The sequence below is a fragment of the Ursus maritimus genome, unplaced genomic scaffold (assembly GCF_017311325.1).
Source record: "Ursus maritimus isolate PB19 unplaced genomic scaffold, ASM1731132v1 scaffold_23, whole genome shotgun sequence".
Classification (NCBI taxonomy): Eukaryota; Metazoa; Chordata; class Mammalia; order Carnivora; family Ursidae; genus Ursus; species Ursus maritimus.
Genome location: NW_024424786.1, coordinates 8095995 through 8110794, shown reverse-complemented (window position 1 = coordinate 8110794; position 14800 = coordinate 8095995). Strand labels below are relative to the sequence as shown.

General features: G+C 47.0%; 1 protein-coding gene across 2 annotated transcripts in view; it reads right to left on the bottom strand.

Moving 5' to 3' along the window:
• Positions 1-14800, bottom strand: part of NAV2 (neuron navigator 2) — a 383478-nt gene that overhangs the window by 228293 nt on the left and 140385 nt on the right. For both annotated transcript variants that reach the window (XM_040638895.1, XM_040638894.1), the window contains exon 4: positions 2430-2502. In XM_040638895.1, coding sequence (XP_040494829.1) covers positions 2430-2502 — 73 coding nt within the window. The remainder of the gene's footprint in view (positions 1-2429; positions 2503-14800) is intronic.

The following is a 14800-nucleotide window of genomic DNA, read 5'->3' as shown; positions in this document are numbered from 1 at the left end:
GAACATAGGGGAACGGAAGGAAAAATAAAATAAGACAAAAACAGAGAGGGAGGCAAACCATACAAGACTCTTAACTCTAGGAAACAAACTGAGGGTTGCTGGAGGGGAGGAGGGTGATGGAATGAGTATTGGGCGTTACATGCAACTGATGAATCACTAAATTCTACCCCTGGAACTAATAATACACTAAATGTTAACTGAATTTTAATAAAAAATTAAAAACCAAACAAGACCATCATAAGTATTAACATAAAACTGTTCTAATAACGAACCATCACTGATGAGTTATGTATTCTGGCCAAGATATCAGGAAGCGAGTCTCGACTCAGCAGGAAAGATGGGGGGAGTTCCACATCACACAGTTGGGGGCAGTTACTGAAACGCCATGAAGGGGTGTTTCAGTAACTGTGGACACCTCCACACACTGGTTCAGTGGGCTCTTCTATGCTCAGAGACCCCCAAGGGCCACATCCTAACACGGACAAGGCTGGGGCTGAGTGTCTGCCTGATATGCCTCTGTGGGCTGCACGGCATCTTCTGAGACAGTGTTCTGGCCAACGAAGTTCTAAACGTTTCCTGGTTTCTTTCACCTGCAGGTGACATGCCTCGATTTTATCCATCTGCTGCCCCAAAAGACACCGCGAACACGAGCTCTGAACTCACACAGACCTGGGTTCAGCTCTGGCTCCGCAGCTCACTAGCTACGGGCTTTGAGGTTGTCACTCGCAACCTCTTAAAGCCAAGCTCTTCCCATCTGTAAATGCAGGCTATTATAAACTCCCACTTCAGTCGTGAATGCTGGAGTGCTGCACGTAAAAGCCTTAAAAGTGCAGGTGGTACTTACTTACTGGACAAGTAGTTACTGAATAATCTATGCCTTGGGGTATAAAGAGGATGGGGTAGGTAGAGGGACAAACAAGGCAGAAGGCAGGACAACATGTAGATAGATGGCAGAGTGGCCAGGTGTCAGCCCCAGGCCACACGGGATGAAGTTGACCTACATCGATCCACATCCCCTAGAGACCTTTCTGCTGGGCAGGTCTCTGCAAGTCCCTGCTGATGCTCGGGGGGGGGGGGGGCGGCACAGGCCTAGTGTCCGACTACTTCCAGAAACCATGAGGGATGTGTGCCTGCCACCCACCAGCCCGCACAAGAACACTCTACCAGAAGGAAAGGATGTTCCTCGGAATGGGAATTTGCATCTCCCCACCTGTCCATGGAAACCCCACACCAACCCCCACCACGCCCCAGCAATGGTTAGGGCTGACCGGCCGACAGCAGCCATGGAGACCTCTGGAAGCAGTGTGTCCACCCCTGACCCGGGACGGACCCAGCGTGAGAGGTCACATTCAGCCGCGACACGGCCACGAGGCATCAATATTAGCCACCCACCCCCAATACCGGTCACAGGGCCAGGAAAACCAAGCTTTCACCGCATAGCATGGCAAAAGCAAGGAGGCCCCAAGCAGACCACATGTGCAAACTTACCTGCTCCACCGGGCTGTTTCTGTCCTCACTGCCCCCCTCCTCCCCACCCTGACCGCCGGAGTCGATGCTAATAGGCATCTTTTCAACAAGCAACCTTGCTAGGGAAAGGTGGTGTCTTCCGAGGCCCAAACTGCTTTACCTGTTCTGGGAAAACTGGAGGCAGGTGCAGCCTAATGAGTCTGGGAGGCTGCCGGGGCCTGTGGCAGCCCCGGAGCTGGCAGCCGCTTGTATTTACAAACACGAGAGAGCACGAAGATTCCAGGGCGAGACGTTGCCTGAGGCAGCTGAGAATTCGGACCAGCCATCTCCAGACCAATACTTAATTGAATAGCAAACCACCAGCACACGCTAATGTGCTAATTAGCCACCCAATTGGAGTTAATTAAAAACTAATCGGGATGTCAAAATGTAGCCTCTCATTAATATATCACGTGTTTTCTTTTCTTTCCTTTTTTTTTTTTTTTTTTTTTTTTTGAGCCAGGAAAAGTGCTGCTTCTTCTAATAAAAGTAAGAGATAAGGATTCGGCATTTTTCCCTGGGAACCGTACAATTTAAATATGTGCTGTGGCTAAGTGTTCTCTCTCCCACAGATAAGGCCCGGCTTGATAATTAACCGAATTGCTAGCCGGGCGAATCAAATCAGCATTGTCTGATCAAGCCGCCCTCCCGAGAAGCAGCTCCATCGCCAGTACTCCCCCCTCAGCGCTTTGCAGACGTTGGCCGACATGGTTGAATCTGCATTCCTGGAGTGATTCTTTAGGTGTCAAAAAGTTGACATCCTCAAGTCTAGACAGGCCTTGAGCTGCCTCAAAACCGGGAGGAAAAAAAACCAGAAGCGCGCACCAGCACCCTGGGCTTAACTGTATTAAAGTCGTCAGTAAGTAACAGGTGGGCATTTCTGACGATGAAAAAGCAGCTTCAGGACAAGCGCTCTGACTCACCTTCTGCAGACAGCCCCTGGATGTTTATTCCCTTAGCTGCCAGGAAATTCAAGCAGGCATCTATGTTTTCAATCTAGGAAAAAAAACAACAACGACATACACTCGATCAATGTTCAGCCTTCTCCAGAGCCATCTTTTATCAGGAACAAAGGACGATATCAGAGAGAGGGTTCACTGTGCATTTGCTAACGTTCGCAACAAGGAAAATGACATGCCAGCGGCGGGCGGATGGATGGATGGATGGATGGGTGCAGGTCAGAACTCTCTGTCTGTACTTGCACAAGAAAAGGTTACCTAATATCCCAACCACACAGTTCCAGAAGTCGAGGCCCTGGCTTGCTCACGGCTGCCAAAAATAACCAGAGTGGAATCAGAGCGCCTATGTGCACCACTGTCACTACAGCTATCCTGAAAATTTGAGCAGCTGCCAGAAAAATGGAGGTGGGGACGAAGGGGATAGTAGACGCACCCATCCACCAGCAGCTGGGAGAACTTTCCAGCACCAAGGAGGCATGCCGTCAAATGTGAAAACAGTGAACGCGAGTCTCAGCGGGGCTCTGGGCTGTGTTTACTCACAAAATTCTCAGGATGGTGGGCATTGCAGATGACGAGGGAGGGCTGCAACCTCAGTGAGCCCCTCTGTCCTTTGTGTTTTCTGTGAGAAGAAGGAACCCACCTGCCAGAGTCTGGGAGGTCTCCCAGGCTTGCCAGGGCTGATGCCACGGCCAAGGGCAAGCAAACGTCCAGCCCTCGGGAAAGAACAATTAGGTCATTCCCAAAGGTCTGATCTGACTTCACTTGTCAGGGCTAATGATTTTTTGGTCTAGAGGAAAATGTTCAGGCTCAATTAATGTCAATGGTGACCATAAATAAAAGAAACTGCTTTTGACTTGGCACCAGGATCTTTGAATTCCACACAGTTTGCATTTCACAGTGGAGACCCGCCCCCGCCCCGACTTCCTAGACTCCATCAGCATTCTTATAAATTCAAACGGGTCTTTAACCCATAGGGTTTACCTTGAATAAATGACTGTCTTTCACAGTGTCCATGTGACCATTCCCCCTCCCTCTCCCCAAATGATCTTCTGAAGGCGACTTCATAGCCACAGAGCAATGTATCTACAGTGAAAGAGCTCTAATTTGAGTATAGTCTGGCTCCAAGGCAGTCTTCCTGAAATGCATGTCCTTCTTCCCCCATGTCTGGCATTTTCCTTCTCTGCTCCCAGTCTTCAGACTTTCCAAACACGAAATTAAGCTACGGGGGCACCTGCAGAAAACTGCACTCATTCTAAGACTCCACTCCACCCTGAGCCCGAGGCTACTCCATCCTTGACATTTTTAGATGGGTTCCCACCCCTCTCCCAGCCTCCAGCTCACCCTCAAAGATCCTCATTTGGAAGACTTTTTTTTTTTTTAATCTCTAGGAAAAGGGGCAAAATGCAATTTCTTGCAAACTAAACAAATGCTGATGTTATGGGTTATGGCTGCCATCATTGCAGAAAATCATTTCTTATAAAGGGGGAGGAAAACAAGATTGCTTTTAACTCTTCCTTCCTTCCAAGCCAGAAGGACCGATGGTGACAAGCAGGTGCTGCCATCATGGAGGGCAGGGGGAGGGGAAAGAAGGAAAAGAATGGTGGGGAGGGCCCTGTGGAAGGTGTTTTGAAGCAAACTGCTTACATTTTAAGTAATCAAAATTAGATCTCTAAATGCTATTTCCCCCTGTGACAAGACTCTGCTTTTGAGAAAAACAACTATCAGTCCTTATTCCCGTGACTGTACACAGTGGTAATGTAGCAAAACCATACAAAAGGATTTGTTGCCCCCAGAGAGGCACTAATTTTTAAATCATGATAAAATTATAAAATTCTTCTATCCCTTTTTTCTTTGAATAACCCTATCCTGCTTCTTCAGTCTATCCTGCACATGGCTGATAAGTGTGGTTTTGGCAATTATGTCCCCGTGAGAATGGAGATAAAGAAAAAGCTGACCGCCCCGGAATCTGTTAATGTAAAATCAAAAATAGTACACTTGGTATCTATCCTGGCAAGCGTCATGGAGGTGTGCTGACGTGGGTAGGTTACGTTTTTTCAACAACAGGGCAGCAAAGTAGCATTGATTAAAAAAAAAAAAAAAGACACCCTCCAACATATTCAACAAAAACTGCTCCCTCTACTACAACACTGTAATTCTATAGAAATTTCCTTCCTGGGAGCATAAAGGACATTGACTTGGCACATTCATGGAGCATCGCATGCATGTAGTATCATTCCAAGTGCATGGTCATTTCTTCCTGCAAGGCTAGCCCTTGGTTCATTTCAATTCGGCCATCTACTGGGCTTTTTTAAAATGATAAATTCTATTAAAGAAATGAATAATTATCAATAGGTTACCTAGACGACTTCTTCCTCCTGTTGCTTTTTAAAATCCCTATCATTCTTTCAAAGAATTTCATAATTTAGATCAGTTCTCCACAGGGCGGGGAGAGTGCGGGAGAAGGGGTAATAATGTCGCCACCCCCAAGGGACATCCGAACATTGTGTGTTCTCACAATGTGGGCGGTGCTACTGGTATCGAGGGGGTAGAGGCCAAGGATGCAGCTATTCATCCTACAATGTGCAGAACGAGGAAAAATCCTACCCCAAGGGTCAAGAGTACCCAGCCGGAGGAACCTGCGATTCTTTTCATCATTCAATCCATATAATTGTGTAGACGTCTGCTGTGTTCCGGGCTCTGTGCTGGATTCTTCTGACCATGTTGTCCTCCTCCCTGTCCAGGAGCCCACACTTACATAACCCTTCTCTTTAGGATCCACAGAGCCATCGGACACACACCCCAATTCCCAGCCACGTCAGGGAGAAGCAGAGCATATAAACAAAGGAAGCATCAGGATCCTCCTTCATTAGATGGAGACAGAAGGCCTAAGCGCACCAAGAACGCCTTCTCCTAAAGAGGAGATAAAGCAGGGAACAGTATCTGCATGGCTGGACTGCACTCCCGGAATACGTTAAAACTAAAAATAAGAACTTGGGTCATCATTTAAAAGACGATTCATAAGCCCATCAAGAGCCTTGAATTTTTTCCCTCTACTCTCATTTCTCTGCTCACAGAAGGAGTTCAAAAAACATTCCTCAAGTCTCAAATCCATTCTTTAATAATGTTCCGTTAAAGTTAAAAATCACTCCTGACAAGGCTGCTGAGACCCACGCTCTTTTCATCTGCACCCCAGGAAGAGAGCAGGGCTGGGAAGCAGAAGAGGGTCAGATGTGGATTCCAACCTCCTGGCTTCACTTGGAATGAGATCAGAAGGGGAGAATGTTTCTTTGATCGGCCTCTCTTGGGATTGAAATTCACCTTAAGGTTTTCTTCCAAGTACCATACAGGTAAACAACCAATCCATCCCCCTGCACCGCTGAAACTGCAAACGGCCACCACACCTGGTGAGGGGACTGGCCTGGGCACTCATTAAGGCACAAGGGTGTCCTTGTGCCCATCGTTAATGAGCCCCGTGGCTCATGTGCTATCCAGACTCGCAGTGTGAGAGGCGGGATCTGATTAAAGCTGGTAATGTAGAGTGATGGGAAAGGCTCTTAACCAGCAAAGTATGTAAATACGACCAAAGTCGTTCATTAACACATAGCAGCCAATATAAACTACTTTCCAAAATTAGCTGACAAAAATCTGTGCAAAGCCTGACATTCCAGTGTTGCTGGGGGCGGGGGGTAGGAGTTGCACTTCACACTGGGGGAGAAGGCTGTTGCTGTCGCTGCTGCCATGGAAATGGGTCTGAGAGCTCTGGGATGGCGTTCCTGGAGTTTTAGCTGGGGTAGAGGTGGGAAGCCCAGAAGCGGGACCACAACGTGGCCTGGAGACCCTGGGAGCAGAACGGGGCTGGCTGCAGACATAGGTGGAGTAAGGGAAAAGACCAAGACGCGCTTGCACAGTCTTCCCTTTGTTTGGGGCCCTAGGCGGTCTCCACTGTGCGTCGTCCCTGACGATCCAGGGGAAAAAGGCCACAATGAAGGCTCCCTCTCAGTCTCAGCCAGGACCTCCATCCCACAGTTGTGTAGTTTCTCAACAACTCTGAACTTGAGGCTTGCCGGGTAACTTCCACGGACTGTGTGTGTTGTAGTCTCTGCTGCCCGCGTCCAAGGGCACATCTCCACCCAGGACAGCCAGAGAGCAAGGAAAATCGAAACAAATGCCAAACAACTGGAAAAAGAAGGGGGAGGGATGGGAGGCCAATGGAAAACTTCACATTTCAATCATGATTAAGGCTGGACTGGGTCTCATGATAAAGTAAAATATGCAAACCCCGGAAGAACGGCTGTATATCTCCTCGGTAGCTTAGAGACTGATCAAATACCATGTGTTGTGGCAGTTGTCATGGCAGCATTTTTCTCTGAATACCAGTGTAGCTGAGTGCAAGGCGCAGGAAAATGATTGATGCAAACGAAGACCATCTCTCTGGGCACTACCTGGCCCAAGGGGACGATGGGGCTCTGGGCATACGGGTAAAGGGGGCACTAGTGTTTATGAGTTAAGAGTTTCTCACTGGGCCCTTTGGAGACCTCCATTCTGGGAGGAGAGGCAAACGGCTGCTGCATTAAAGTCAGGCACGCTTTCAGCCATTTTTTAAAAGTCATGATACCCAGAGCCTAGGGAATGGTAGACCCGGACCCCAGACAAGGACTTGCAAATTCTGGGCACTTTAAAAGCACAGTGAAGCTTCTTCAGAAGCCCCATACATCAGCTCAAACAACTTCCTTCCAGAAGTGTGACCCTCACACCTGATGCTGCTACTTGTCAACAAAAATATTCATTTACCCATTCCTTGGCCTCTATCTACTGAACACCTAACTGGGAAGACAGCGGTGAATAATCCCTCACCTCGCAGAAGGGGACACTTTAGCATAGCGGACTGGGCATTAAGTCAGCAACGCACAAGTAAGTACAGACAACATCTGCCATGTACTAGAAGACCTCGTCTAGCCAGGGGATCGGGGGGGGGGTGGATAAAAAAATTTTTTTAAGGGAAGTTTATTTATTTTTAAAGATTTTATTTATTTATTTGCCAGAGAGAGAGAGCACAAGCAGGGGGAGCGGCAGGCAGAGGGAGAAGAAGGCTCCCCACTGAGCAAGGAGCCCTATGCGGGACTCGATCCCCGGACCCTGGGATCATGACCTGAGCCAAAGGCAGATGCTTAACCAACTGAGCTTAACCGACTGAGCCACCCGGGCGTCGCTGAATAAAAATTTCTTAAGGAAGAAATAGCATGCAGGTTCAAAGAGACAGGGTTTTTTGTCCATCTGCCCACTGATACAGCCCCAGGCACCTAGAACAATGAGCACATCATACTCAAGATTTGTTGACTGAAGGGGAATTTGAGCTGAGACCTAAGAGTTAACTGGACACTGAGAGTGGGCAGGAAAACTATACCAAACCTCGTAAACCTAAGACTTAAAAGATTCCATGCAGGATGCAACATACCACGTTCTGGTAACCAAAGGAGAATCAAAATGGCTGGAGGCCAGCAGGCAGGGGAAAAGAGCTAGGAGATAGGACTCTGAGCAAGAGCAGAGGGCTGGCCACACAGGGCCACATTTGAGAGCTCGAAGGACAGAGAAGGGAGGGGTCCTCCCAGCTCTTAGGGAAGCCTTGAACTGTACTATCTCCCCAAACATTACCAGGGCAACAGCAGCCAGGCCAAGCCCTTCTGGTCTAAAAGCTTGAGGATGGGCTATTTTGTGTCTGGGATGGCTCAAGCAGTGTCCTTGAAGTGGGGGCTCCAGTGACATCTAATCTGGTCTGGGCATGGAGACGGGAGGGATGGGAAGGGGAGGACAGCGTCTGTGGTCACATGTACTAGGAAGGTCTGCTTCCTAACCAACAATGCCTTCATGCCTTTCAGACACTCCTTCCTCTGCCCCCTTCCAAAAATAAAAATAGAAAAGAAGAAAGAAAAAAAAAAAAGAAGAAATCCAATCATGAAACCAAACCAAAAAGCAAAATGAACTTTGGAGAAATGCTTCTCCTAAATGCCTGTCTCATCTGTGTTGTCTCTTTCCTCTGCGTTCCTAGGCCATGACCTGATGCAGCATTTGTCCAGCTGAACTGTTATTTGGATACCTCTATTAGGGCTGGAGCCCAGCATCATCCCGTGATCATATGGCTCATGGGCCACAGTGTGGTCCTGGAGACACAGTCAAGTGAGATCGAGCTGGTGGCGCCTGGCTATTATGATTTTCATTTTAGAAGACCCCAGAAATGAGGGAACTATATGGTGGCACTTCAAATTCTCTTAGGTGGGGAGATATTCAAGAGCATCTCCCCTTGTGAACCCCAAAAGTTGCTGCTTGCTTGGCTATGCATGTAGCCATCCTAGCCCAAAAGCACAAGGGTCTCCACCCCTCCTCTGGCCATTTATACATCAGCTCTAGCTTTCTTGGCAGCTTTGAAACAGAAAGCTGAAGAATGTGGGACTTGGGCTAGTTGGGGCTTCAGTCCCTAGGTCTGTTTCTCTTGCTGCTTCAATGCCGTGCCCAGCTCCTTCATTTGGCAATGTTATCCACCTTATTGTATATAATATAACTTCAGCTTTCCAAGACGTTGTCAAGAGTTCCTTAAAAAAAAAAAAAAAAGCTTTATAGGAGTCTCTCTGCTGTTACTGTAAATGGGTAAGCCCATATGGATGAAAAAATTCTCTCTAGTGGTGAAAAAAAAAATTGAAAACAAGAATCTCAAATTCCTCCAGTGATTATCTTTTTCTACTTTGCTTCCAAATGCTTAGAATACTTCATTTTCCTATTACATTCTGACTTCTCAATTTTTCCCTCGAGACAAAGAGAAATCTGGAAAGGGAGGTGTAGCTAAAGTTCTAGAAATCAGTCCTTACTCTGGAGGCTCCCATAATGAACCCTTACAGTTGAGCTCTGCGGAGTATCCCCAAGTAGAGAGGAGAGGGACCGTTCCACTGGACATCAGCACGGTCGGGAAGGCCCCTCGGCTGCCCCCGTGCGCGTTCGTCCTGCATGCCATTGCTAACGTCATCTCCCTGATGCAGTTTCAGAGTCACGCTGCCTCGCTTCCCCGTCCTCCCCACAAAGGGACTGTTCCAAGGCGAGGCCTCCAAGTTAGGAGCTGGGGACCAACGCTAGGGAGGAGTGACGGGGGCTAAGGAGGGGTTTTCAGGGACAACACAGGCTTTGGAGTCAGACAAATCTGGGCTCCAATCCTGATTCTGCCATTGACTACATCAGGGTCTCCACTAAGTTTCCTCAGCGGTCCGACCTGCAGAATGGGCACGGCAACACCCGTCACACAGGGGCGTGGCGCTCATTCTGCGAGAGCATGTATGTGTGGTACTCAGCAAGTGCCCCTTAACTGGCAGTGTTTGTTGCTATGTTGTCGTTGTTGACATGACGTCTCTGGGCTATACTTCTAAGGCCACGACATGCCCAAAGCTATGTCTGGAGTTGGCCTCTGGCAAAGCCGAGTTCGACAAGCTTACCTGGGCTGCCTTCCATTTGCTCCTGGCTTTCCCCTCAAGCCTGGCTATCCAGGACACTGGGTCCTCTCCATCACCTAACATCCAGCCTCTGTGTCAGCAAGCTGCTCCTGGAAAGATGGCAGTAAACTAATTCACACCGGGGCACAAGGACTGCTGCTGGCTTCCCCTGGGTGACTTCCCCACTGGTACCTGTATCGCATCACAGTCACTAGATGACCGTTATCTGTCGGGAGAACGTGGGCTCTGGACTCCTCTGCACTGGATTCTGGTTCCCTCACAGATCACCCACGAGACCCTAGCAAAATGACTAACTGCTTCAAGCCTCAGCTTCTTCATCTAGAAGGTGGGAATGTACAGAACTATTTCAATAGAGATACTGAAGCAGAGACAGGTTGAACTTGGGTCAAGGATCTGGAACTGTACATAGCCAGAGCTTTAAAAGACTCTTTCTTCATACAATTCCATAATGGCAGAATATGCGAGATCACTGGCCTCTCCTGAAAGTGAAGGATCATTTTAGAGTTTGTGAGATACTCTGAGGCTCGCTACATTACACGACACCCGTAGGGCTTCGCTATGAATGGGTTCCTTGTAGCTACAATTCATTTCGACCCTGTTAGAATCAGCACTTTCTGTCCCAAAAGATTTCTGGTCAAAGTCTCCTTTACTAAGTTACATAAAACAAACAAACAAACAAACAAAAAACAACCCTAAGACAGCAAATAGTGTCGTTAAGAAGGAGCAATGATTGGGGCGCCTGGGTGGCTCAGTCCTTGAGCGTCTGCCTTCGGCTCAGGGCGTGATCCCAGAGTCCTGGGATCGAGCCCCACTTCGGGCTCCCTACTGGGAGCCTGCTTCTTCCTCTCCCACTCCCCCTGCCTGTGTTTCCTCTCTCGCTGTCTCTCTCTCCGTCAAATAAATAAAAAAATCTAGGGGCGCCTGGGTGGCACAGCGGGTAAGCGTCTGCCTTCAGCTCAGGGCGTGATCCCGGCGTTATGGGATCGGGCCCCGCATCAGGCTCCTCCGCTATGAGCCTGCTTCTTCCTCTCCCACTCCCCTGCCTGTGTTCCCTCTCTCGTTGGCTGTCTCTATCTCTGTCGAATAAATAAATAAAATCTTAAAAAAATAAATAAATAAATAAATAAATAAATAAATAAATAAATAAATAAATAAATAAATAAATAAATAAATAAATAAATAAATAAATAAATAAATAAATCTAAAAAAAAAAAAGAAGGAGCAATTATCTTTTGTGGAAAACCCTGGTTTTTCCTACAGAGAAGGGTACAAACTCAGACACCAACTTCAACAATAAAGTCCTGCCTTCTGTACCCCAAATGTGTGGCTGCCTCTTGAACCAACAGAGAAGAGCGGTGCCGTGGACACGTGCTAGAAAATTGCACTCAGGAGCTAACTAAAACGTGGTAGCCTCATTCGTTCTTTGATGAATAATGACTATTTACTCTTGCAGTCTCTGCTCTACGGGAAGGGGAAACAGGTGACAAGACAGGGTGGTCCTTCTTCACATGACAGACAGCCTCCTACACAAAAGCAGACATGACGCAAATATCTCCCCACTAAACGTAGATCCCAAACATGGGCAGGGTTAACTTACACCTATCAACTCATCAACTCAAAAGCTTGACATGGACTCACTATGCTCTTTCCAGTCTGGTTCTTTTTGTATCTTGGCCATATTTACATCCTTAAAACCATAAACCACCACAAAGCCTTCAGGGGGCAGAACAGAAACATAATATAAAACAAAACAGCAGATCCTTGATACCCTCCACGTGCAGCAAATCCTCCGTTTTGGAAGTACCACTAGAATAGGTCATTTTATGCACAAAGCAAATACATATAAAGGAACAGGGTAATGGGACCCTTTGCAGATGAAGGCCAAGAGCCAGACGTGCCCCCCAGTTTGGTGACCAGTTCCCTCATTCTAGCCTGTGAGTGCAGTTTTGTGATTGAGCCAGTTCACCATTATCTGTGGCTATGGTTCTTCTGGGCGGCTTGTGAGCCGTCTGTCCATGGATTTCAACCCTGTAATTCCAAGGACAGCCAGCACGCAGTGCAAGACACACCCTGGCAGCTTCAATATGCAGGAAAGTAAAGCCGAGCAGAGTGCCTTAATGCCCAGTTCAGAATCCTGCAAGGCTCTGCCCTCCCACTGGTGAAGGCTGGGATAAAGGTCTCTGCCCTGTCGTCCTGTGCCTGCAAACATCACCCTGTCGTGTTCTTTTCTGCTGGAGATGGAATTCAACACTTGCCCCTCCCTTTCCACTCCAATTCCAGATGCTGCTAGCAATTAGCTGGTCGTGATTATATGCCAGGCACACTACCAGCACCTTTCATATACGTTATAATCTATTTTTTGTTAATTTCAAAAAGCTGTTAGTAGGTATGGCTACAGAGGGCAGCCTAAATTCTAGATCGCTGGCGATGATTAATATATAATTGGGGAGATTTTGCAAGTAGTACACAAAATATACTAAGACACTAGATTTGACCAATAGTTTCAAATTCTAAAATTTGTGATCTCAGCAAAGAGCTACATGCCAACCAATCAGAAGTCATATGGCATCAAAAATAAAGAATATTATGAATAATTAAAATAATTCTCCACTCTGTTTACTGCCATAGGCAGAAAGCCGGAGGCACCAAGTCCACCGGAAGAAGAGAACAGACTAGACAAGGAAGGTCTCTATTACAGGATATCCTTGAGCTTTCCAAGGCTACAAGATATCTAATGCACCTGGGAAGAAATAGTGACAATTTTTAACTTGTCATATAATGCTAATCTCTGTTACTATTTCTGTCCTTGTCAAGTATTCAGTTGAACCAGATAAGACTGCAATTTTGGGGAGGTAAAAAATGGTTAAATATTGGCCATTTCATACCATTTTACCTATTATTAGGAAGATACACTCCCCCTAAAGGCTAAAATTAAACTGTGGGGTGACTATACAAATAGAGCGCTTTAGAGCTACTCATAAATAGAGCATCAGTACATCTGAAACTCAGAATAAAATCTCTGCAAGTCTCTCTGAAAGGAGTCTCACAAGACAGAGGCAAAACATCGAGGCTAACCCTTAAAAGGCCCTCTGCTTTAGAGTTTCCACAGTAGGATTCCCTTAGAGAAGCAGGATGGGGTCCGGGAAAGGCTTTCCTTCCCAGTTGATTTCTCTCAAAATCTCCCAGGAAAGGGAACGAGGTGTCCTTCACAACAGTGAAGAGAATCCAGGCTGCCTGTTTCCCTCCTCTTGTCTTCCTGCTCCTTCAGAGGAAACTGCAAGAAAGAGGACATTCTGCCACCCACTCCCATCTCCTCCAGAGGATAAGGCTCAGGGCAAAGTGTTGTTAGCTGCATTGTGACTGGAGCCATTGCTGAGAGGAAATTTCACCTTCCCAGAGAGACGGGACCAGAGGGGAAGTCTGTGGATTTCTTTGCTCCTTATCTTAGGGTAAGGTCCTTGATTTCCCCGAGCCTCAGTTTTTCTTTCAGAAAAATGGGCGTAATTATCCCTTTCTCGAAAGCCTTACAGAGACCTTCCAAGAAACTAATATTTGCACGCTTAGAAAGCACAAAGCACTGGGATAAACTCTTTTGCATACATTATTATTTCAGTTCATTGTCCCTAGGAGATGAGGGAGAGCTATCACCATCTTCCAGATGGGGAAATGGAGGCACGAGGCACAGATGCGCCCTTCTAAGACTGCGGTTATTAAATAAATGGTAGAGCTGGAATTGGAACACGTAGTGGAAAGAGGTTTAAAGCTGTGAAGCCCTCTACACATGCAATGTTAACAACCAAATGGCAAGAGCTTCGCTATGCTCTGGACCACTGTGTTTGGTCACCTCCTCTACCCTGGGACTTCGACTGTGTGACCAGACCAGTCACCAGTCCTTCCAAACCAAATCTCATCTTCATAGCTAAAGGATGAAGGACACTTCACAGAGGAAGGAGCTGACTTTCCCCACGTTCTTTTGTACATGTTTTGTGGGAGGTGTTTATGATCCTTTTCTGGTGTTTGAAATCTTCAGGAACAGAAATTATGAATGTAAACATTTATGGGCATTATTTTGAAGTCAAAACGCTCCCCAAACAAGGATCTTCCAAACCCCCATATGCCAGGGCTTAGGATCCCTGAGGAAGTTCATGACACTCCTAAGAATACCATAGTCTGGGGATCACAAACCTCAAATGTGTGTAAGGGACAGGCAGGTTACAAATGAAGAACGAAAGCGGAGTATAAGACAATAGGGAATGGTGGAATGGGACAAATGCAGCCCACACCCATCTCGAGGGGGCAACTGCTACCTGGGTTTAGCCGATTTTGGCCTGAGGAGTGCCAACCCAGCACTGGCAGATCATAAAGAAAAGAAAAGAAAAGAAAAGAAAAGAAAAGAAAAGAAAAGAGAAAAGAAAAGAAAAGAAAAGAAGGGAGAAGAGGGAAGAAGAGAAGAGAAAAAAGAGAAAAAGGAAAAAGCTGGAAGGTCAATTTTTATGAAGTACATTGATTTTCATCTAACTATCAGCACCGATTCAGTTTTTCTTTGTGTTTTGAAAGGTCTTCCGGGACCTGACCTCAGCTTGTTGGCAACCGTCCTCCCTCTGCCGAGGGTGAGCACACAGGCATTCACCTACTGACCAGCCCCCCACACGCAGACGCCATAGGCTAACCATGCTTTAACCAAGTGCAAATAGGAAGTCCTTGCTCAGTTCTGCTTCATGGAAAAATTAAAAAAAAAACCAGAAAACAAATACACAAACAAAAACACCCCTCTGATGCGAGGCTGGAACTACATTTTTTATAAACTGCATGAAGACACACGCAGGGGTGTGGATCCAAGCA